This window comes from Canis lupus, chromosome 7, assembly GCF_048164855.1.
Source record: "Canis lupus baileyi chromosome 7, mCanLup2.hap1, whole genome shotgun sequence".
NCBI classification, from domain to species: Eukaryota; Metazoa; Chordata; class Mammalia; order Carnivora; family Canidae; genus Canis; species Canis lupus.
This window is the reverse complement of record NC_132844.1, coordinates 6,322,981-6,347,576: the sequence shown is the minus strand read 5'-3', so window position 1 is coordinate 6,347,576 and position 24,596 is coordinate 6,322,981. Positions and strand designations below refer to the sequence as shown.

At 38.8% G+C, this 24,596-nt stretch overlaps 1 protein-coding gene across 1 annotated transcript in view; it reads left to right on the top strand.

The window, feature by feature from the left end:
- The window catches only part of LOC140636531 (uncharacterized), a 139,374-nt gene that overhangs the window by 9,358 nt on the left and 105,420 nt on the right, over positions 1-24,596 (top strand). Inside the window, exons 6-13 of the mRNA XM_072831833.1 lie at positions 685-838; positions 2,493-2,650; positions 5,536-5,688; positions 7,455-7,556; positions 11,496-11,657; positions 19,854-19,966; positions 20,369-20,504; positions 20,770-20,973. Coding sequence (XP_072687934.1) covers positions 685-838; positions 2,493-2,650; positions 5,536-5,688; positions 7,455-7,556; positions 11,496-11,657; positions 19,854-19,966; positions 20,369-20,504; positions 20,770-20,973 — 1,182 coding nt within the window. The remainder of the gene's footprint in view (positions 1-684; positions 839-2,492; positions 2,651-5,535; positions 5,689-7,454; positions 7,557-11,495; positions 11,658-19,853; positions 19,967-20,368; positions 20,505-20,769; positions 20,974-24,596) is intronic.

Sequence of the window (24,596 nt, the reverse complement as noted above, 5' to 3'; positions counted from 1 at the left end):
CCAGGCTGGTAGGAAAATGGGCAAGTAAATAGTCAACTGAAATACAATATGGTAAGAGAGAATAAGTATAAGCACAAAGTACAGAGAATCACAGAGGAGACGCACAGAGGAGGCTAGGCTAGAGACATCAGAAATGAGTGATGTGATCATATTTTCATTTTGGAAAGATTATTATTTTGCCACCTAAATCTTTTCCTGCTCCTCTATGGCTTATCTCAGTGATAAGATACAGTTATCCAAACCAGAAAGCTGGCCATCTTCCTAATTTCAGGCCTTCCCTAGTTAGTCACCATAGTGTCTCCCTCTGAAACCTCTCTCCCCAGTCATGTGTATAGTAACATTCTGCTCATAAGTCCCCATTCCCCACTAAGCTGTAAACTCTTTGAGGTTGGTCCCACTACTTACTCTTCTTGATATCACTAGCACCTCACACAATGTCTTGTCATCATCCATTATGGATGCTTGATCAATGTAGATATGCTTGGAGGTTAATGTTGCTTAGCATTGGTGATTGTAACAGGTCTCTCAGGTCTAGATTCAGCACCTTATGTTTGAGCAGGTTACTAAGGCCCAACTCTGCCTCCTTCTCCTCTATCAAAGCAAAGGTTTGCTCCTGAGCCTAAGTGTGAAAGCTTCTGTGAGAATTGAGTTGACTTTTAGCCTCTTGGTTGTGCTTTTCTGTAGTCCATCCAGTATTTGCCTATCTCCAAAGTGTTGAATATAGCTGTCAATGAAGGTCCTGAGGCTGATCAGGAGAATGAAAGGGTCTGGGTCAATGACATCGACCCTAACATCCGGGGTTGTGCATCTCCGGGCCCGGTGAATACCAGCATTTCAGGTAAGAAATTAGTCTTCTTTCCACTAGGATAATGTGGAGAAAGAAGATTGTGGTTTTGCACATGTGTTTAAAGCTTTTCTATATACCAAGAAGTTATACCTTCTTAATAAATAAGTATTAACGTAATATTTTCTGATGGAAAAAATAAGTATTTTTCTTAGCCATTATTATCTTCATCTTTATAACTGGAAAATAGAAAAAGAAGCAATGAACTTCAAGTTGGGAGTACTGGGTTCTGGACATGTTTTTGTCATGGCTTCACTGTGAACCTGCATGTTTAGGTCATTTCATCTCTTTGGGCTTCAATTTATTCATCTTCAAAATAAACCTTTCAGATTAAGCTTTGTCTAAGACCTCTTTTAAGTTTTAATATTACATGTTTTAAACTGGTATGGAGGTTCCTCAAGAAATTAAGAATAGAGCTACCCTACAACTCAGCAATTGAACTACTAGGTATCTACCCCAAAGATACAAATGTAGTGATCTGAGGGGGCACCTGCACCCCAATGTTCATAGCAGCAATGCCCACAATAGCCAAACTGTAGAAAAAGTTGAGATGTCCATCGACAGATGAATGGATAAAGAAGATGTGGTATGTATATACAATGGAATATTACTCAGCCATCAAAAAGGACCAATACTTAACATTTACATAGATGTGGATGGAACTGAAAGGTATTATGCTGAGTGAAATAAGTCAGTCAGAGAGAGACAATTATCATATGGTTTCACTCATGTGTAGAATATAAGAAACAGCACAGAACAACCATAGGGTAAGGGAGGGAAAACTAAATGAGAAGTCATCAGAGAGGGAGAAAAACCATGACAGACTCTTAACTATAAAAAACAAACTGAGGATTGAAGGAGGGGATGTGAGTAGGGGGATGAAATAATTTAGTGATGGGCATTAAGGAGGGCAGGTGATGTGATGAATACCAGGTGTTTTACACAACTGAAAAATCATTGAATACTACATCTGAAACTAAGGATGTGCTTTATATTGCCTAATTGAATTTAAATTTAAAAATTTTGATAAATAAAAAAATAATTTCCTTGTGTGAATCAATATAATGGTCTTCCTGCCCTTATCTTGTGTTATAGAAGACTAAGAAACCTAATTAGGTTTCTACTCTGAGTGACATATTTGCTTGGGATGTGTACAGAGTGACACAGGAGCACCTGAACAGACAGCCAACCTGGTTGTGAGGAATCAGTGAAGGCATCTCAAAGGAAACGAGTCCAAAATGAGTCTTTAGAAATGAACAAGAGTAAACCAGGCAAAAGGAGATAAAGTCTCACCTTCTAATTTTCTGGTTAATTTATAAATCATTCTCTTAGTTTACCACAAAGGAATATAGGTAGTTCTGCTCCCACTAAGTCATTCTCCAAAGGATCTGGTGGGTTTCTCCTATAGGCCATGTGACAGAGACTGGTCCTTGCTCCCTCCCTCAGAAAGCCAGCCTCAAGAGTTTGTCAGATAGGCACAGCCCAATGTGGCACAGCCTGTAAATTATGGCAGAGGATGTTGGGTAAAGCAGAATGGCCCTTTCTTTTAGCAGAGGAGATCCTGCCTCCAGTTATCTCAAAGGACGTTCCATTTTCTCTCCCCAACTAGTGCTTATTCGTCTTCATGCTCTTGATTTTGGGTTTTTAGGGCTGACAAGAAGAGAAGCTGCTTTTTTCCTGCCCCAACACGTGACTGAAAGAGAAGAACTGACACCTCAGCTGGGGGTTCTGCTCTCCCATTTCAATATCCCCTATGACTTGGAAGAGCTGAGGGATGCTGCTCAGGAAATCGAACTTCTTAATTTGGTACTTGATGGACTCTTTCTTAATACAAAGATAGGTGTTTGTGAAAGAAAATACTACTGTTTGCCACAAAATACCACTATCCTGCCACAATTGTTTCTAGAGTGATAAACTGTAATAGTAATAGGTAAGATTTAGAATGGCAATTGAACTTCCCCTCTATTAAGAGTATTGGGACCCTTGTATATATAATCCAGAGGGATTGCAGGATTGATTTTTCTGCAGAATTTAAAGAAAAAAAGCAGATTAGAGTCCATAATAGATGATGCAAATGTAGCCAAGATTCGGCAGATTTGCGTAATGGAGTTGTCTAGAGTCTCGAGCTCTTTGATCCTCATGATGTGTTATAATAGCTCTCCTATTGGCAAAATGCTTTATATTCAATAGAGTTCATATTGCATAGTGATTTTTAAAGTCAAGCAGTCTGCTTTGCTATAACACAGTGTTGCATTTCCTTTAAAAAAGCCTCATGTTAACAAAAACCATGTTAAAACTTATTTCAAAGGTAAAAATAAGATTATGTATAGACAGCTTCAAGTTTATTATACCAAGTTTTCAGCCAGAGCTTCAACAATAAAGATATTTCTCTAGCTCTGGGCTTATAATATTTGCAAGTATGTATATTTCCTAGGTAAAAATAGTAAACTGATTGATCCAAACAAGCAAAAATAAAATCTGAATGTTTTTGAGTGCTCTTTGTGTAAGAAGGAGCCACTGTCTTCTCTATCATCACTTGCCTTGACATTCAGGTTTCACTTCCATTTGTGCTTGTTCCAGCATGATTTTACTAGGATTATTTTTGTATGTAACACAGGTTCTTTACGCTTCCTAAAACTGGTGGTGTCACATGTACTCAGGTTTCTTCGAAAGTGATGATGTTTTAGCTTTTGCCTTTCTTTTCATCACTATCTACAATAGAGCACTATCTACAATAGAGCCCTTCTTTTTTCTTTTTTAAGATTTTATTTATTTATTTGAGAGAGAGAGTGAGTGTGAGCAGGAGGGAGAGGAAGAGAGAATCTGAAACAAACTCTGAGCTGAGTGCAGACCCTGACGTGGGGCTCCCTCTCACGGCTGTGAGGTTATGACCCAAGCCAAAACCAAGTGTCAGACGCTGAACCAACTGAGCCACCCAGGCACCCCTACAACAGAGCACTTCTATGGGAGTATCTTTACCCTCATTATCAGCAAGTATTATGAGATAAATACAAATAAATACAAAATAATACAAATAAATCATAACACAGTAGACTATTGTCAATGATAACAAAAGAAGATGAGGCTGCTGAGCCAACTTGTTCCCAAAGAACAACTTGTTTCCCTTATATAGTGATAGTTTCTATTTCTGACTTTCTTATAACAGTATTATATGCAATGCTTGTGCTCACAGGATAATCACAACAGCTCTTTTTTATGTGTAGGCAGAGTTCTTATATTTGGGTACTGTTTATTCTGGTTCTCTATCTAATTCCTTAGAGCAGGGTCAGCCAACTACAGCCTGCAGGCCACCATCTGTTTTGTTTTGTGTTGTTTTTTATATAAGTTTAATTGAAATTCATCCATGCCCATTCATTTACATATTACCTATGACTGCTTTCACACCACAACTGCAGAGTTGAATAGTTGCAACAGAGACCTATGTATGGTCTGCAAAGGCTAAAATATTTATTATTTGACTCTAAGAAAAATACTGCTGCCCTAGCCCTAGACTAGCACTGTCTCCTTGAACTTCCTGCACTGTTGGATATGATCTGTATCTGCACAGTTCAATATGTTAACCATGCAGCTATTAACCACTTAAAATGTGGGTAGTGTAAGTGAAGAACTAAAATTTAAATTTTATATAATTTTAATGAATTTACATTTATTTTTATTTATTTTTTGATTTTTAAAAAATTTACATTTAAATGTTAAACAGACACCTATGACTAGGGGCAGTAGTATTGCATAGCACAGCCCACAAGTTACCAGCATTAACTGAAAGAATCTTTAGCTCTGTGACAAATTGAACTTGCTCTCACATTCCAGAATCCTTTATTAAGCCCCTAGTTGGTGCCAGAACCATGGTAGGTTCTGTGTGTGTGCGTGCGTGTGTGTGTTTGTGTATGTAATAAAATATACATAAGATTGACCATTTTAACCATTCATAAATGCACAGTTTAGTGGCATTAATTACATCCACATTGTTGTGCAACCATCACCATGTGGCTCCTTCTTGAGATTCACAGTCTGTGCCTTCGAGAAGTTTACCAGGTAGTAAGGAAATCATAACGTATTATGGCCAGTACAATGAGGAAGGTACTACCATAGGCTCAGGAAGCCTGGACCCGCTCTGGAGAAGGGAAGAAGTGTTCTACATTTTGGCGGGAGGCATTTATAAGACAGAATGTGCTAGTAGCCTCGGTCTGAAAATGAAGGGTGAAGGAATTGGCTGAGATACCCTAAAAACTTTGAACAGATCCCAACATCTGGAACCTTCTCTCTAGCAACATCCTGGTCAGTATTCTGGGACCAAGATTTATCTAACCTTTGGATTTTCTAGTTTGTCAGGTGGACGAAAAAAGAATGTATTTCTAAAGGCGGACAATTTTACTTCCCATTTAGGGGCCATCTCAACTTACATATAAATAGATATATTACATAATTTCCAATCTTTGGAACAGATATTCAGAACAAGTAACACTTCCAACACAGTTACGGTAATGAGCTGACTTAATACCTGTCCCTCGCAGGATATACATTCAATGCCTGTTACTGTCACAGAGTCATGATTCATTAATTAGTTTAACTCCAAGATTGTCCCAAAGGGAATCAATAGCTATTTTTGAAATTGCCTATAATCTGAGACTTTTTCTGCATTCCACTTCTCTCTCCTTAATCCTTTTCAGGTTTCCCAAAAATTTCAAAGCATCTTCATGGAGCAACAGACAATGCAAACATTTCCAGAATATGATGCTGAGATAGATAAAGTAGAGAACTTGGGTTTGGCAGGACCTAGTATGACCTTGAAAAAAAGAGCTAACTGGATTTCCTTTATAAAGGTAAGGAGACCTGTGGTGACAGTCACCTGTCAGTGATGTCAGCAGTGTCACAAAGTATCTTCCACACTAGCCAGGCAACTTGGCAGTATCAGGTCTGTCAGGTCCTAGTGTCCCCTCTCCTCAATGCCCTAAGCAAACTGTCCCTCGGAGGAAGGGTAGGTGCCTGGCCTTGTACACCAGGACCTCCCAGCTCCTCCCTGCCTATGGGTCTATGTTGAAATTAGCCATGTTGACCTGTCTTCTCTGGAAAGTCCCTATTCTCCTGTACTCTCTCTTGGGTCAGAACTCCATTCTTCTTGTTAGTGATCTTGGTTACTTGGCTAGAACCAAGAATAACACTCAAATGTATAATTGAGTTGTATAAATCCAGCTTTTTAGTCAAAAACTATTCACTGAGTATATACTATGTCAGGAATGACTCTTGGTTCCAGAGGTACACAATTCACAAACAATACCAAGTAAGCAGATTAAATAAGATGATTTGGGGTAGTGGTAAGTATAGTTGATTCTCATTGGGGGTAGTTATGTCCTATAAAGTTGACACAAACACTGAATTAACAAATACTGAACCATTTATTGCTCATAGGGGAAATACAAGGTTAGGTACATCAACTGATTGATACGTAACCTTGCTTTATGTGTGTTTCTGTTTAAAGATACTTTATTTAATATATGTTTTTGATTTGATAGTATTGAACTCATGGCCAATAGCACTATAACTCGTGACTGAGCAAAGCTTATCAAACATAAACATTTCTTCTATAAGACATATCACAGCCTTCCTGTACTTTGGAGCACTAGGCTACACTTCAGCAATACACTTAGGGGCCATTTTAAACACTGAAATCACCAACAAAAAAACCCACAAAAATATAGAAATGTGCCACTAACTAGACCACAAAAAGGACACTTATTTACAGAATGAGAGCTGAAACAAGAAGACAGAATGTCACCTTGTGTGACCTTGGCTGAGAACGTGGAGTTGGGTGATTCGAATTTTTCACCATTCTTTGCATGTCCGTGAATAATCAGGATAGGTCTGCCAGTATTGATTTTGGGGGTTATGAACAAATTTTAGTGAGAAAAGTTTGCAAATACAAAATCCTTGAGTAAGAGGATCAACTATATTATGTAGGAAAGAAAAGCCTTACGTGATAAAGGTGAATAGAAGGAAAGGAGAGGAAAATCAAAGGTGACTCCTAAGTAATGAGGCTTGAGCAAATGGGTGGTTGGTGTAGGGAAAGCCAGATTTTCTGTTCTAGAATATTATATTTGCCTTCCAACTATAAGTATCAAGGATATAGTTGGATATAACATACTGGAACTTAGAGCTAGATATAAATTTGAAGGTTATTAAGTATATTGATGTTTTTATAACTATAGAGTTAATTTTTAAATACGCCCTGTTAATGGGTAAGGTAAAATTTTATATGTGGAGTCTTTGTGGGAGAACTTCTCTCACTCTAAAAATTAAGTGTGGTGTCCAATACTGATGGATGGATTTAGGGTCCCTCCTGCTCATGGAGGGTGCTGTGTTGTCCCAGATGAAGCTAATGCATCTCATAGGCTAGGCACCAATAGGATCTGCCACTCCCATCTCGCTCCATGCTCTGTGAGCCCATATAGACCCTTTCCAAGACTTCACATGCTCTAATCAACCTTCTAGCATCAAGGCATTTCAGAAGGTCCTTGAATCCCTTTGCTTGCAACTTTTATTGCTAACCATTCTATTATGTTGTAACTGTGTGAACATGTTTGTCCACTAGATTAAGCCAAAATGTGATCCTTGGCAAAAGAAGATTTTGACCAAACTGAAAGAACGGAAAAGAATAGATGTATTGATGCAACTCCAGGCAAAGTTTTTGAAAGTAAGAAATGGCCATATTCCCTTGTAGATAAAGTTCTTGCTAAAATCATTCTCAGGGGATCCCTGGGTGGTGCAGCGGTTTAGCGCCTGCCTTTGGCCCAGGGCGCGATCCTGAAGACCCGGGATCGAATCCCACGTCGGGCTCCTGGTACATGGAGCCTGCTTCTCCCTCTGCCTGTGTCTTTGCCTCTCTCTCTCTCTCTCTCTCTCTCTCTCTCTGTGACTATCATAAATAAATAAAAACTTAAAAAAATAAAATCATTCTCAGAAAATTGAATTTTCTTTTCCTTTTTAAGAAATATTAGCCATGGATTCACTATGAAGGCTTTATTTGGAACTTTCTAATCTTATTGCCAAAATTTTATAATCCTTTTAGTTTTCAGTAGAAAGTAACAAATTTTCCTGCTTTGGCACCAAAGTCTCTGTGCAACACTGACCTAATAGCACAACCTCCTTGAGTTTGTTTCCTCATTTGTGAAACAAAAATACAGTACGAAATTATCTTATTTTTATTGCAAAAAGCTCACAGTATAAAATTTCTCATCTTAATCATTTTAAACACCAGTTTAGTGGTATTCAATACATTCACACTGTCATGAAACAGATATACTGGAACTTTTTCATCCTGCCAAACTGAAGCTCTGTACCTATTAAACAACAATTCCCTACTTCTCCCCACAGTCCCTAGAAACCACCATTCTACCTTCTGTTTCATATATATAAAAAGTCTCATATAAGTAGACTCATACAGTATTAGTCTTTTTGTGACTGGCTTATTTCATTTAGGACAATGTCCTCAAGATTCATGCATGTGAATTCATTCATGTGACCAGATGTCTTCTCCCCTTTTTTTTCATGAACATTTTATCAGATTTTTTTTTAATATTTTTTTTTACTTATTCATGAGAGACACAGAGAGAGGCAGAAGACACAGGCAGAGGGAGAAACAGGCTCTCTGCAGGGAGCCGGTTATGGGACTGGATCCCGGGGACTTTGGGATCACGCCCTGAGCCAAACATAGATGCTCAACCACTGAGCCACCCAGGCATCCCCATTTTATCAGCTTTATTCACAATAGCCAAAAACTGGAAACAACCCAGATATATTTCAGCGAGTAAATAAACTAATTGTGGTGCATCTTGTACCATGGAATAGCAGTCATCTGTTAAAAAAACAAACAAACAAACAAACTAGCAATATATCCAAGAACCTGGATGAATCTCCAGAGAACTATGTGAGTGAAAAAAGTGAGTCCCATTAAGACCATATGAGTCCATTTATACAATACTCTTGAAATGACTAAGTATAGAAATGAAGACAGATTCGTGGATTGTAGGGGTTAAGGGAAGACTGGTGAGGAGGAGAGAGGAATATGGCGATAAAAGAGCAACATGTGGGATCCTTGTGGTGGTGGGTCTCTGCTATAAGTTGACTGTATCAATGTCAATATCCGGGCTGTGATACTGTACTATGGTTTTGCAAGATGTTAACACTGGTAGAAATGGGGTGAAGAGTACATGGGATCTCTTTTCTTAAATGGTGGTAAAATACACTTAACATGGAATTTTCTATTTTAAGCATTTTTAACTGTACAGTTCAGTGACATTAAGTACATTCATATTGTTGAGTAATCATCACCACCATCCATCTCCAGAACTCCTCACCTAGAAAATGAAACTGTATATTCATTAAACAACAACTCCTCATTCTTCCCTTCCCTTACTCCCTGTCAACCACCATTCTAATTTCTGTCTCAATGAGTTTGATTACTCTAGGTACCACCTATTAGTGAAATCATACAGTACTTGTCTTTTTATGACTGGCTTATTTAACCCACCCAGTTTCACCATGTTGTAGGATATATCAGAATTTCCTTCCCTTTTTAAGGCTGAATTATATTTCCTTGTGTATATCCACCTTATTTATTTATTTATTTATTTATTTATTTATTTATTTATTTTTATCCACCATATTTTTAAAAATCTATTTGTTTTTGTTTTTTTTTTAAATCTATTTATTTGTTGATGGACATTTGGGTTGCTTCCACCTCATGGCTATTGTGAATAATGCTGCTATGAACATGAGTATGTAAACACTTTTTTGAGATCCTACTTTCAATTCTTTTGAATATAAACCCAGAAGTATAATTGCTGGGTCATAAGGTAATTCTGTTTTTAATTTTTTGAGGAATCTCCATACTATTTTCCATATCAGTTGCCTGCATTTTACAATACTATCAACAGTGCACAGGAGTTCCATTTTCTCTGCATTCTCACCAGCGCTTGTTCTTTCCTTCCTCCCTCCCTCCCTCCCTCCCTTCCTTCCTTCCTTCCTTCCTTCCTTTCCTTCCTTCCTTTCTTCCTTTCTTGTTCTTCTTCCTCCTCCTTCTTCTTGTTATTAGCCATCCTAATGTATATGAGGTGATATCTCATTTTGGTTTTGCTTTGCATTTCTCTGATGATTAGCGATTTTGAGAATCTTTTCATATGTTTCTCAGCCATTTGTATATAATATTTGGAAAAATGTTTATAGCAGTTCTTTGCCCATTTTTTAATTGGATTATTTGATTTTTGTTGTTGTAGTTGTGGTTGGGCTGTAGGAGTTCTTTATATATTCTGGATATTAACCTCTTATCAGATATATAATTTGCATATATATTCCCTCATTCTATAGGTTGCCTTTTCACTCTGTTAATTGTATCCTTTGATGGACAGAAGCTTTAAAGTTTTATATAGTCACATTTGTTTATTTTTGCTTTATTTGCCTGTGCTTTTGGTGTCATATCCAAGAAATCATTGCCAATTTCAATGTTATGAAGATTTCATAATCTGTTTTTGTCTAAGGGTTTTATAGTTTTAGGTCTTATGCTTAGGTCTTTAATCCATTATAAGTTAATTTTCTGTGTATGGTGTACAAAAGAGGCTTATTGTTCATTATTTTGCATGTGGATATCCTGTTTTCCTAGAATCATTTGCTGAAGAGACTGTCCCTTCTCTGTTGAATATATTGACATCCTTGTCTAAAATCATTTGGCCATATACTTGAAGGTTTACTTCTAGGCTCTCTATTCTATTTTCTGTTGGTCTGTATGCCCAATTTATTCCAGTACCACACCATTTTGACTACTGTAGCTTTGTAATATGGTTTGGAATTAGAAAATGTGGGTCCTCCAACTTTGTTCTTCTTTTTCAAAATTACATTGGCTATTTGGAGTCCCTTGAGATTTCATATGAATTTTAGGATGAATTTTTCTACTTCTACAAAAAAAAGCCATTGGAGTTTCGGTAGGGATTGGACTAAATGATACTTGAAGTTCCTTGTGATATTAAAATGACTGAAATACCATAATGCATATATCACTGCCATTGAACTTCAACTCTGGGACTCTTATTTGATCCTTTACCCCCAGAAGAGGAAAAGGAACATTTATTCAGTACCTACTACATGCCAGGCATTCCTGCAGCAATCCTGGGAAAGACATCATTAGTGTTCCTGTTAGGCTGACTTGTTCTGCTCTATGTGCTGAAGTCAGGATTCCAGCAGAGATATGAGCCCAGGCCTGTGTTCTTACAAAGCCTGCACTTTCCTCACACTACCCAGCTGCCTCTTCCTCCATCTCCTGGAGTTTCCTAATAGCAAACTGTGTTTGTATCCAAAACGATGGGTGTTTATCTTTTCATTGATGCCACAGCACTTCCAGGGATACAGTCTGCTATTGTGTTTAGAGGGTGGTCACAGAGTTTTAAATTTAAATATTTATGATGTTGAATGGATGCACATAAGGGAATCATGATGTTTGAGTCTGATGTTATTTATTTTTTAACTGAATAAAGCCCCACCTGGAGCTTCTTTCTTTTTGTGTCTATATGACCAAATTCTTGCTGAGAAGAAGGGAATAACTCTTTTCTGAACCATTCCTTTTCCTCTTGCTCTACTTGAGATTTCCAGCCCTGAACGAGTAATGCAAGTGCTCCAAGACCACGCTGCAAAGACCATCATGCTGGCTCCATCTCATCCAACTTTTGTGGCTTCCCAGGGTTTGCATCAATGCAACTATGATCAAATCTGGGAGAATATTTATAGCAACATCAACCTCTACCAGGTACGACAGGAAGAAATAACCAATATGCCTTTCTATTCAACTCACTACCTATGTGTAGACCTTAGAAATTTACTTTGGTAATCTTTCAGAGACTCTCCCCATAAAAGCTTTATTAACCAGCCAGGATTGTTTGTATTATAAAAAAGACTAAATGATAATTAAAAAGAGGGACATAAAAAGGTGTTATATAAGATCTTGCTGCTGGGACATACACTAACCACTTACATACCAATACAAAGCTGCACACTCTAGTGATAAACACCAAATGAGTTGGACAATTGTTAAACATTGTGAGTGTTTAGAGGCACAATGGTCCCCCCAGGGTTGATTTTTTTGGGAAAAGCCTCTTGAAGGAGAATGAAATTATACTGGGCTTGAGGGAATCGTCGGGCCTAGGGAAGTGGTGGTGGAGAGGGAAGCAGATCCTAGGAAGGAAGCATGAACACCAATGCAGAGAAGACACTGTGGAATGTTCAAGATCAACTTGGTTGAGTGAAAGATTCATGTGGAAATATAGGGAAGAGAAGTTTTTTTAAGGGGGAGGAGAGAGCAAGTTGTGAATGCCCATAGATTTCAGACAAAGGAATTTGTGCTTTATCCTACAAGGGAAGTGACATATACAAAGCCTTATTTTTTTAGCAAGATTGATGTGGCAGCAAGGTATTAGTTGGATTGGAAGGGGGAGAGACTGGAGGCAGGGAAGCCAGCTAGATAGCTACTACATAGGATAGGCTTAAAGTTTGGCAATGAAAGGCAATTTCTACACAAAGCTATTGGATATTTCTCTTTACAATGATACTGTAACATTTTAAAATAATCTGCTATTGTTTATTCATTGCTTTAAGAGAAGAGTTTTGTTTTCTTTGCTTATTTAAGATAGGAATACTCAATGTGTTTATGGTCTGGGAGGAATGGGCAGTGAAGAAGAACAAGAGATGGAAGATATGAAGGGGTAAATTTGAGAAACAGATGACCTGGGAAAGAGGAAGGGATGGGATGAAGAAACCAGTTGAAGGAGTAATTTTGAGAAAAGGAGAATAGCATTACTTCCCTTGAGGTGAATGAGATATATAGAATTGTCGGGTACAAAAAGGTAAGATGTCGTAGCTTGTAAATGGCCCTGGCCCTGGTTGTTTCAGAGAGGGAAGGGGGAGGATGTCTGCATTAGTGAGATGGAAAATTAAAGTGACATGTGAGGAGGTGGATCACTGTGGGAAATGCCAGAGGGCCACCAATGAGAAAAGAATATAAGGATGACCATGTAGCTAGAGGGCCCAGTTGAAGTAAGAGGGCATGACTTTTAGTGAGCCTAATCTACATAGTAATCCTATTAGTTTCACCCCTAAAAATAATTGTAATAATTTATACATAAAGTCGAAGGCATCAAGAAGTTTAGTAGAATGCTAGAGAGAGAAGCCAGCACTGCCATGGTCCATCATCCCAGGCTGGTTATGGAAGAAAGTGAAACCTAAATGAATTACAGATTGGTTGGAAGCAAAAACGCAAGTGCATGCATGTGTACACACACACACACACACCACAACTTTTACAACTTTTCAACCTGTTTAGATAAGGATCTAGAGAATCTAATTAAAAATGAGTTGGCCAAACAGATCGGACACAGATCCAGGATATCATGGAATGGATCTACCTGGCCTCTGGATTCCCTGCCAGGGCACACAACTACCAGTGACACTCCTCAGCTTGCATCTTTCCAGAGTACAAAAAACAGCATCTTTCCTATCCCATTGCCATTTCACAGTGAAGTCTATGTCACCCAGAAGACCTTGTACTGGCAAGGGGACAAAACATCTGGCTCTTTTGCTTCTTGAACCAAACTTAAGGGGAAAGAGGTAGGGAGTAGGAAGGCTTGGAGGACATTGAAGGCAGAGGCATCCCAGACCTCTGCTCCTAGGATCCTGGACGGTGCTTGTCGATCCTGATATAATCCTCCCTTACCTGAATTCTGGTATTAATATCTGATGGCCACCGCAAGTCTGTTTTCCTCCTTGACTAGGAGAATGGGGGAATTAAATTCCTGGAGGCCAGATGAGGGGGAAAAGAGGTGAATATGAGTAAAGGAGAGGTAGGAGGCAAAAGAAGAGGGAGTCAGAAGTGAAGAGCTTCATGTTTGAAGTCATTGAGAAGTGATGGTCCGGGATCTGGCTAGGCCAGCAGGCCAGAGATGTAGCAGTGCCCATGGGGACTCAGAGGACAAAGGAGGTTATCATGGAAAAGCAGAAAGTGCAGGGCAAGACCAGGAGATGATGGCTCAGGTGGGTGTTGAAAGGCAGAAAACCCTAAGCAACAGTGTGAGGAGCCCAGCCACACAGTGGGGAAAACTGACACTTCCTGTCATTCTCTGTTGCTGCTTCCCTCCATTTGCCGATGAGATGGAAAGTCAGGGTATGATGAAATGCAGTCTCTGCTTTCACCAAAGTCTGTTTTGAATGCAGTTGCCCAGTGTTAAATAGGAGGGGGAAAGAAGAGAGAGAGAGAGAGAGAGAGAAAGAAAACCACTTCCTCTGGCTATTTACTGACTTGTAAATGTTGTTCGTAGAATTGACCAAAGGGAGAAAAATGTGAGCACCTATTTTTCAAGTTGATTTATGGTAAACAGATCCTAAAAAGACTTAGGTTACCTATAGATTTCAGAGATGGAGCCTGAGGAGAGACACAGAGCCCACCCAAATTACCCTACTGTTAGTGTCCTGTTTCTTGTTCCTGCAAGTTTCCTGTTCATTCATTCATTCATTCATTCAGTGACTATTACACAGATGCTGCCTCTGTGCCAGGAGCTGTGCTGCTCAGGGAATGAAACATGCAATAAACAGGTGAACTAGAGCACATCTACCTCTCTACCTTGTGGGTGCAATGAGGAAAACCACAGGGACAGGAGGCAGTGGGGTAGAGAGAAGCACCCTTTGATAGATGGACCAAGCTCTTTCAGAGTTGGGGACCTCTGAGCTAACATTTGATGAATGAGAAGGAGTCAGCCACACTAGAGAAGAGCTTTCCAAGCGGGGAATAGAAAATAGCACAGTGTTTGAAGAAGAAAATCCCGAAGCAACCATCCATGGGTTTCTACTTCCCTTCACATTTTTCTGTGGGCGTTACTTTGTGACCTGACCTCCTTATGTATTTCTGCTCTGGTCAAGAGGCACTTTCTACAGTATCCGGATGCTATTCTAAATGTTGAATACTAGCTAGATGAGATTAGGATGAAGTTAAAGATGGAAGATGAAGAAGTCACAGGAACATGGGTATGAATTTTAAAGCTCTGTGACTATTTTGCAAGCATGTAGCAGTCAAGTATGAATTTTAGCATCCATACGGTGGCCAGCATTTTGATTCTGAAGTTGGCAAGTGACAATAAATAACCCCATAAAAAAAAACTTTGTTAAGGGCCTTCTGCATGAAGGAAAGCAAACCTCATAGGACAGTCGGTTCTGACAGCTCTGAAGGATGTAAGCACTAATTATAGCACAACCACGAGACAGTTTCTGGTCAGTTTTCAGTGAATACTCTTTACCAGTAGCCTTTCCTTAGGGAATCTTTTAGAAAATAAACATTTTATTTTATTTTATTTTATTTTATTTTATTTTATTTTATTTTTTAAACGTTTTATTTGAGAATAGTTTTAGATTTACAGAAAAGTTACAAAGAGTACAAAGAGATCCCAGGAATCTCCTGTCCAGTTTCTCCTATTATTAACATATTACTTTGCCACACCTAAGGAACCAGCATTGGTACATTACTGATATCTAAACTAGATGATACTTGGAATTTACTGGTTTTTCCATTAATGTCTTCTTTGCACTACTATGACTGCCTTTAAATGTCATATTTCCCAGTCTCCTCAGATCTGTGCTATTGTCTCAGTCTTTCCCTGATGGTCTTTGGGCGTACTGACCAGGCAACCTAGAGAACATTCCCTAATTTGAATTTGCCTGATGTTTTTCTCATGTCTACCGAGGTTATAGGTTTGGAGGACGAACACCCCAGAGGTGAAGTGCCCTTCTTGTCAGATCGTATCTGGGGCAGATGCTATCAACCTGATTTATTGCTGAGGATGTTAAACTTGATATGTCATGTAGCTCGTGATGTTTGCTAGGTTTTTGCACTGTCAAGTTACCATTTTTCTCCCTAAGAAGTTGTTGGAAATTAATTTTAAGCTACAGAAATAATATATAAACAACTTCTCCTTCTCCATTTTTGTTAATGCTTTAACTTTAACTAACAGGAATTCCAATACTGGCCCCCATTCCACTTCCTCACTTCCTCCACTATTATTGCTTCAACTTTATCAGTACATTTATATTCAAACATATGTCCTAATTTTAAAAATATATATGTATATAATAAAATTTTGTGTTTTAGTTTTCTATACAAATGATCTGTCCTACCCTATGGATATCTTAGCTAACTTTCTTTGTTTACCCAACAGTATGTCTTAGAAATCTGTCTCTGTTGTTCTTTTTAATGGCTGCATTATATTTTATTATTTCCTACAGATCACACAGACACTTCCCTGTGGATACCTGTTGCCATTTTTACCATATTAGAAACCATTCCTACTGAACTTTCTTGTACATTCCTCCTTGGGCACATGTGTGTTTCTTTAGATTAGATATTTAGAAGTATATTTTCTGGGTCACTGAACATGCACATTCAAATGTTTCCATAGATCTTGCCAAAGTGGTTTACCATTTTTCCCCCAACCAGCAAATTATAAGAAAACTTGCATCTTAATATTGAATATGTTTGTCTGAACTTATTAATATTGAATAATGTTTCTATCACAGTTTGAACTGCCTTTTATTTACCATTGGCCTGTAAGGCTAGCTACTCATTTCTTTACACACAATTATTTTTCCAGATTCTCTTAAAGATCTGGGTTTGGGGGATAAGGAAGAAATATCAAATTTTCTTATAATTGTTAATTGAAGATCATCTATAACTAAAAGAAATAATTCTGGTCTACAAGGACTACATTTTGGGGGATATCTTTTGGAAAAAAAAAAACCTTAAAAATAATTTAACTGTAATCCTAATCAGAAGGAAGAGACCAGCCAGCCCTGAGTGCATCCTCCCAAACCTCCCAAACTTGTATTATATCAATTTACTTGTGTTCAATGCCATTCCCCAAGAAAACATCTGTTCATTAAAATGGCTATTTATGTAGAGATATTAAATACTACTACTGACCATCATATTTCTAAGGATATGGTTTCAATTGGTCACTGCTCTTTAACTTTATGGAGTGCTGCAGTGGCAGAAACCACTGTATCTTTTGCCTCTGCTTTTGCTTCTCTCTGGCCACACTAAGGAGAGGGAAAGAAGATAGCCATTTTCCCCTCTCGGTGTTACTGTTCCCCTCCATTTCCAGAGATATAATGAGTCCATGGTGTGCCCTCACAAAAGTGCTGTTGTATATAGTAGTTCCAGTGTGCAAGAAGTTCAGGGAAATGTAAAACACTTCTTGGCTGGCTTCCATCACCAAATTCAATAGAACATTTAAAAAACAAACATTTTCTGTTGACAATAATGACATGTATTTGTCAAAGAAAATTGGGGAAATATAGCAAAGTTCAAGGAAGAAAATAAAAATCAGCCATTATCTTGCCACCCAAATATAACAATAATATTGTTAACATTTGGTATCTATCCTTCTAGTCTTTTTATTCTGTAGATATACACAAATAAGCCGTAGGGACATTTAGGAGGTGGGAAATACATTATAGACTTCTGTTCCCTCTAATTATTCCCTCCCTCCACCTCCCACTCCACTGCCCCTGCCAGTTTCCCAGAAGAAAATGAGATTTGCAATCAGTAGAAATCTCAGAACTGTCAAAATACTAGCAAAGACCATGCTGGCAAAAACCTAGCCACCAGGTAGAGTAAATGTCAGAGGATTTACCTACCTAGGAAGACGGAACAAACGCAGGTGATGTTGACATTCTGGTTTCTGGTCAGCCCCACTACTTACCTGCACTGTGTCCAGTCCTCTAAGGGAAATAGTTGTGCACTTTGGGTGTTTCCTAAGCAGTTTACCTCTGTGGGCTGTGGCTGGTTCTCTTTTTCCAGAAGGTGCTGGGCTCTCTCCCTTTACTCACCCTACCCTGTTGTGCCCCCTTCCTTTCTTCCCGGCAGCCTACAGGTCCAGCAATACTTCTGTGGGCTTATTCAGTCATAAACTTCATAGAGTCTTTCACAGTAACTTGATGTCACTTTCTGTTCCTTCCTATGTAATTCTGGGTAATTTAAGAAGCAGCTGAAAGAGTCACGGTCCCATCAGAGAAAGGCTGTGGTACTGAGCCTGCCCTCTGGAGTCATGCCAGGCAATGCTGAATTGCAAGATAAGAGCCCCAGAGGCCTGAGAGGCAAAAATCTTCAGTAGAGCCCCTCTTACCCATAATTCTGGGCGAAATAGAAACTTAAAATTCAACTTCCCTCATAGAGCAAATGATTTCCCACAGATTTTCTTAAAATAACAGATATTCTCTTAATTTGGGGATGATGATCTTGTGTGTTTCTGTATCAAAGAACAGGAATGCACCATGTCATCTCCTACGGCCTTTTCCAGTCCTACAGCTATGGGATGTTTACATGGAAATACACCAATGGACACACTTAAGGAGCTAACTGTCCCAAAGGCAGAATGGGAAGCCATTTAATGATACTTGATTAGACAGTTTTCTCTCTCACTTACTCTTCCTAATATCCGTGTCCCAAGTTTTCCTCTCCACTGCCTATCATAAATGCCAATAGTGTATCTTTAGAGTCTTGGGTACTCTATTAGTCAAAATTATATTTAGCTGTTGGTCATAATTAAACAGAGAATAGCAGAGGATTAAAGGAAATGGGAATTTCTTTCTCTCTCCCTCATATGAAGATCCAGGGGTAGGAAGTACAGAGCTGGCATGATGTGATGACTGTTGCATGAAGTCTTCAGGGATCCATGCTCTTTCTATCCTGGAGTTCCAACAAATGTGGCTTCCATACCTGAGATCAACACCTGGTCTGAGGTGGAGCTCCAGCTGTCACATTCATGTCCTAAGCAGCAGGATGGACAATAAGGGTGAGAAGCTGCCACTTCAGGAAATTCCCAGAAGCTGCCACATGGCATTTTCATTTTCATTCCATTGTCCAGAACTTAGTCACATAGCTATACCTAGACGCAAAGGAGGCTTGGAAATGTCATCTCCATCTGGGTGGCCAGGTGCCAAGATAAATATTTAATTACTGTAGGAAGAGTTGCATTTAAAATGGATCTTGGGGAGCAATCAGCAGTTTTTGCCACAAGGACTTATTGGAATTCCAAAAACCAACTATTAGAATATAAGTAACCCAAAGAGTGGGGTTCCAACCTAACTTGTTGCCACTCAGTGTTTTTGTGGGTATCAGCACTACTATGAAAGGCTATGTGTTATGAGAACGGGTATATGCCCAGGGGCAGGAGAGAGGACAGCTAAGAAAGGGGATGCCAGAGGGTCAGGGGCAGGTTCATTCATCAATATCACCTTCACAGTTTTCCCTTAGGACTCTGTGTGTGTACCTCAACCTGCTTGACATCAGGAAAAATACCTGTAGAAATAAACATAAACCATGAATTCTGTGACAGATCCTTAGAGAGCTGACTGACTACTATAATCCATGGCCAGGGGGAGAACTAGCATGTATTGGGCACCTATGAGGTGCCAATCATTATGCATTAATTCTCACAGCAACTTATTTTCTATTATTATGCTGTTTTACACGTGTGAAAATAGGATCAAGACTTTAAATAACTAAATCATTTAGCTGAAAAGTAGAAAGAGGCATTTAATCCATCGATCTCTCTCAGGCCAGAACAAGACTAGATTAGAGATGCTCAAGGTTTCGAACATCTACAAATCTATGTATCAACTTTTTGTAAGTGAATCATGTAAAAGATGTGTGTTGGGGGATGATATTTAAAAGCTATGAATAGTTCTGTAAAACAAAGACTAAATAAGAATAAAAACAGTAACCTCTAATTAATTTTAGAAATCCAGATTTTCATATGCCACATTGCAATGGATCAGGATGCTCTTCTGCTTTTTCATCTAAATATGCCTTGGATCACGGGATTTAATTTTGTGGTGACCTGATTGTGATTTTGTTGGTAATATTGCAAATGATTATGTAATTCAACTAATGCTACTTTTTTAATAGAATGAAAATATGAGGGAAGATGACCATTCAATGGAACAAAATGAAAATGACCTAGCACAAATAAGTCTGTGCCAACATGCAGATAAGCCTGTCAAGCAGAAAAAAGAGAAAGGGTAAAATTAAATCATTTTATTGGTGACTAGAGAAAATGGATTAAACACTGTGGGGAAAATTGAGTGACTGATTAATAGGTAGATTACATGTTAACTCAAAAATATTTGAAGCTGAAATAAAAGCAAGACTGTTAAAGCAGGTCAGACAACTAAATTAATGTTTCACCCTAGGACTGGATTTTTCACAAGAGCAATTGCTAAGGAAATTTCTTTTTATATTTATACAGAGAGAGTATTTTTCTTCTAGTATAGTTCTAAAAAAGCACTACTGTGAAACTCCCTGAAGTTAAATAAAATGACTTCCATTTGGTATATATGAATTTTCTGAGCCACTTTGAGGTGAAAAGCATTTATTCTCTTTTTTTTTTTTTTTTTTTTTTTTTTTTTTTTTGCCTGCTAAAGGTACAGCTATGCAGTGGCCCTCCAACTGCTGGGTTTGGATGATGGGACTGGACCCAGTGATAGGGGTCCTGTCCTGATGAGAGGGACCTACCTATCCTTTCTGTATCTGCGCCACCTGCGAATCAGGGAGCTGCAGGTATGTGTATGGCATGGCATGCTGGCTTCAGGCACCTGGAATATTTGTTTGTCTACTAGGGTGGCTTTCCTGCTATTCCAGTAGCAATGCATTTTTACATTTTGTTCTTTGTTCTGGTTTTCACAAAATCAGGCCTTCTAGGGGTGGTATGTTTCTTTCTCAGCAATGGAGTTGTCTTGCCAACTTCTAGGGCCCCATTCAGTTTTACTCTGTTCTGTAGGGCTAGCAAAGGGCAGAGTCCTGACCCGGTCTTTCTTTGTTTCAGCGAATCTGTTTAGGAATTCTGAACTATTTCAGATCCGTTGAGCGAACACTGACAATCAATACTTCAGGCCTTACAATGGTTGCAGGGAGTCTGGTCTCCACCATCGAAGATAGTTCCTGGGTAAATATGGCTAAAGGAGGCTTGGGCACCTTGCAAGGCCTAGGAACTCACCACTATGTCCATGGAACATCTGCCGAGCACAAGGTGAGGTTAAGATTCTGCTGAGATTTTTTTTTCTCCCTTGGTTATCTTGTCTCCCAAGCCACCTTCTTCTTAGCACCTGGAGTCAGTTAACATGTCTTTACAGAGAAACTCTAATACGACCCTCTTTGATATTACTAGCGGTACCTTTCTGCCTCTTTCCTGTTTTCTAAGACCCTAGTGAAAAAATAGATTAGAAAACAAAGGTAGAAAATTTTTGAAAATAAAATCTCTTTTATCCCTCTAAAACCCTGTTTGCCCCTTGGTGCTTTTAATATCTCTTGAATATATTTTTCTATAGTCCACAAAATTCATATCAAATCCCTTTCTTTGGGAGTAAAGTTGAAAATGCCTACATTTTCTTGGAATAGTGTAAATACTCTTGCAATAGTTTCATCTCAATCTCTAGAAAGTTTATTCCTAAAGGTAGAATTTAATATGAACTTTATCCTCTTAAAAGATAGTTTGACAAATGTGAAAAATAGTATCTATTTACTAAACAAGTTATATTTTAACCTCATATGACCCCTGACCTATGTTTGTCATGTCTATAAGGCTGTGAAATCTTATTATCAACTGTTTCTTATATGCAGTCTAGAGTAGCACTGTCCAATAGAAATATAACACGAGCCACATATGTAATTTACAATATACTAGTAGCTACATTTTAAAAATATAAAGAGGGATCCCTGGGTGGCACAGCAATTTGGTGCCTGCCTTTAGCCCAGGGCGTGATCCTGGAGACCTGGGATCGAATCCCACATCGGGCTCCTGGTGCATGGAGCCTGCTTCTCCCTCTGCCTGTGTCTCTGCCTCTCTCTCTCTCTCTGTGACTATCATAAATAAATAAATAAATAAAAATAAAGAAATATGAAATGAATAATACTAATGATTATCATATGCTCTGTTTAACCCAATGTATCCAAAATATTATCATTTAAACATATAATCAATATAAAGAAATAATTAGATACAGTTCATTTTTTATATGAAGTCTTCAAAATTTGCCATGTACTTTATATGTACAGCACATCTCAACCCAGATAAGTCATATTTCAAGTCCTTAATAGCGGTTAGAGACTACTATATTGCACTGTAGAACAGTTCTAGATCTTGAAAAACATTTTATTTTCCCATCCAGTCAACCTAGAGTCCATCCTTCACTCAGTATACAGGAGCGTGTATACTAAAGTAAAAAAAAGTAAAAAAGTAAAAAAAAGGACTTCTCTTTTTGGTCTCCCTTGCCAACAAGTACCATCCCCTGTACCCTTTACCATACACAGTTTGACCCCTCTGCCCTTCTTACTTGATCCTAGCTCATAGTTAGTCAAATGCAGTTAGTATGCCCCTCAGTGGACCTAGAGAGGAGAGTAAGATGCTTTTGAAACAAACACACCTATTAAACAAATATATCTTTCTCTTGCTAATATTGAGCCTACCTCATACCATAGCTGTGCTTTTTATTTGCTAATAGATTAAAAAGGGATCTTTCTTACCACTGAGCTCTCTCCCAATTTGTTTGTTCTGGGATGGGGGTTGGAGTAGCCAAGGAGGAGGGGAGGGGAAACAAATCCTATCTTGCCCCATTGATGGTAGGATGAGCTTCTCAAGGGTATGCAATATTGCTTTCCTATGCTCTCATAAGTAACAGGAATAACAGCTCCCTTATAAGCTGCCAGCAGCTACTACTATAGTGTGAGAAACTCAAGGAAGTGGCCTTCTTTCAGGGTCTTTAATAGGACCATGTGTTTTACCTGCACTCCATGCATGTGGCCTTGTCAGCATTTAAACTGGAATGTTCAGGCCTAACTATGTGATTCATTCCCATGTACGGGCTGGGAAGCACAGATATTTATTTGTTGGGGTGAATTCACAAGCTCCAGGGCCAAGACTGGGACCAAGATCATTGGGTTTACCAGCCTGGGGAGCTGACATTGGAGAAGCCCTTTAAGATGTCAGTGTCTTCCCTGGACCTGTACGTTTGGTCTGATGATAAGTCTTGAGCTAGTATTAAAAAGTATTCACTCTATGACAATATCAGAAAAGGAAAACATCTACCACCTGTCATGGGGACTTTATGAGTTTACTTTAGACGTGTGTCACAGTAGAAGGAGTGGCATGTGTCACTTCCAGTCCAAAGTATTTAAGAGCTGGTCTTTGGGATCCCTGGGTGGTGCAGCGGTTTGGCGCCTGCCTTTGGCCCAGGGCGCGATCCTGGAGACCCGGGATCGAATCCCACATCGGGCTCCCGGTGCATGGAGCCTGCTTCTCCCTCTGCCTGTGTCTCTGCCTCTCTCTCTCTCTCTCTCTGTGACTATCATAAATAAATAAAAATTAAAAAAAAAAAAAAAGAGCTGGTCTTTGACTCTCTGGATTTCTTCCCTTGCTGTAGCCAGTAGAAGGCATATGTTGAACCACAAAATAGAAAGATCTTAGGTCACTGGCTCACTGTTGGAAAATAGCTGCCTAGAAAGCAACAAGTCCTACAGAAGGCTCTGCATGAGTAAAGAATTCATCTTAACTGTAGGCCACCGCACTTTGGAGTTATCACAGAACTATCTAGACTTTGTAGACTAGTAAAGATGGTGATAGGTTCTGTGAGGAAAAATTAAGAAGGAAAGGTGATAGAGGTTGGTGCTGGGATGTTGCCATTATAAATAAAATGGCCAGGGAAGGGAATCAGGAAGCAAACCACATGACTAACTGGGAGGAGAGTGATAGGCAGAGGAGAGCCAATGCAAAGGCCCTGAGGCAGAACCATGTATAGCATTGTTGCAGGAACAGCAAGGAGTTCATTGAAGCTAGAGTGATGGAGGAGGAAATTGGCAGGAATTATAGTAGAGAGATTGGAGGAATGGGGAACAGGTTGCATAGGGCCTTGTGGACCATTGCAAGGATTCTGAGAAGGGGAGCCATTGGAGAGTTTTGAGCAAAAGAGTAATGTTATTTGATTTACATTTTAAGATCTTTGCTGCTGTATTGGAAATAGACTGAAGATATTCTAGGGAAGAAGTAGAAACTAGTTAGGAAGTTATTACATTAATCAAAGAGACAATGTGTCTGAAAAGACAGCATGGTAAGAAATGGTCAGATTCTGGACATATTTTGAAGGTACAGCCATTATGATTTCCAGGCAGATAGGATGTGGAATGTGGAAAAGAGAGAAGTCCAGGTTGATTCCAAAATTTGGGCCTCAGCATCTGAAAGTTTGGAGTCATTATTATCTGAGATATGATTAGAATAGGTTTGTTGAGAAGATCAGGATCTCAGTTTAGGACATGGAAATTTTGAGATGCTTATTCAGGTGGCAAAAGGAAATAGAGAGTTGAGTATATATCTTCCATATAGTAGGTATTTAATAAATATTTGTTAGACAAAAGAAAGGCACTGTTCATAACACAATGGTTATGAGATCACAAAAGACAATGTACACGAAATTGCTTTGCAAAATGTATGATGCTTTTCAAATGAAGAACAACTTGCTATAATAATAATATACTCAGTATGTGAGGCAGAGAATAAATTTTTAAATTTTCTTTTAAAAATATTTGAAAGAGATGCCTGGGTGGCTCCATCAGTTAAGTATCTGCCTTCAGCTCAGGTCACAAACCTGGAGTCCTGGGATC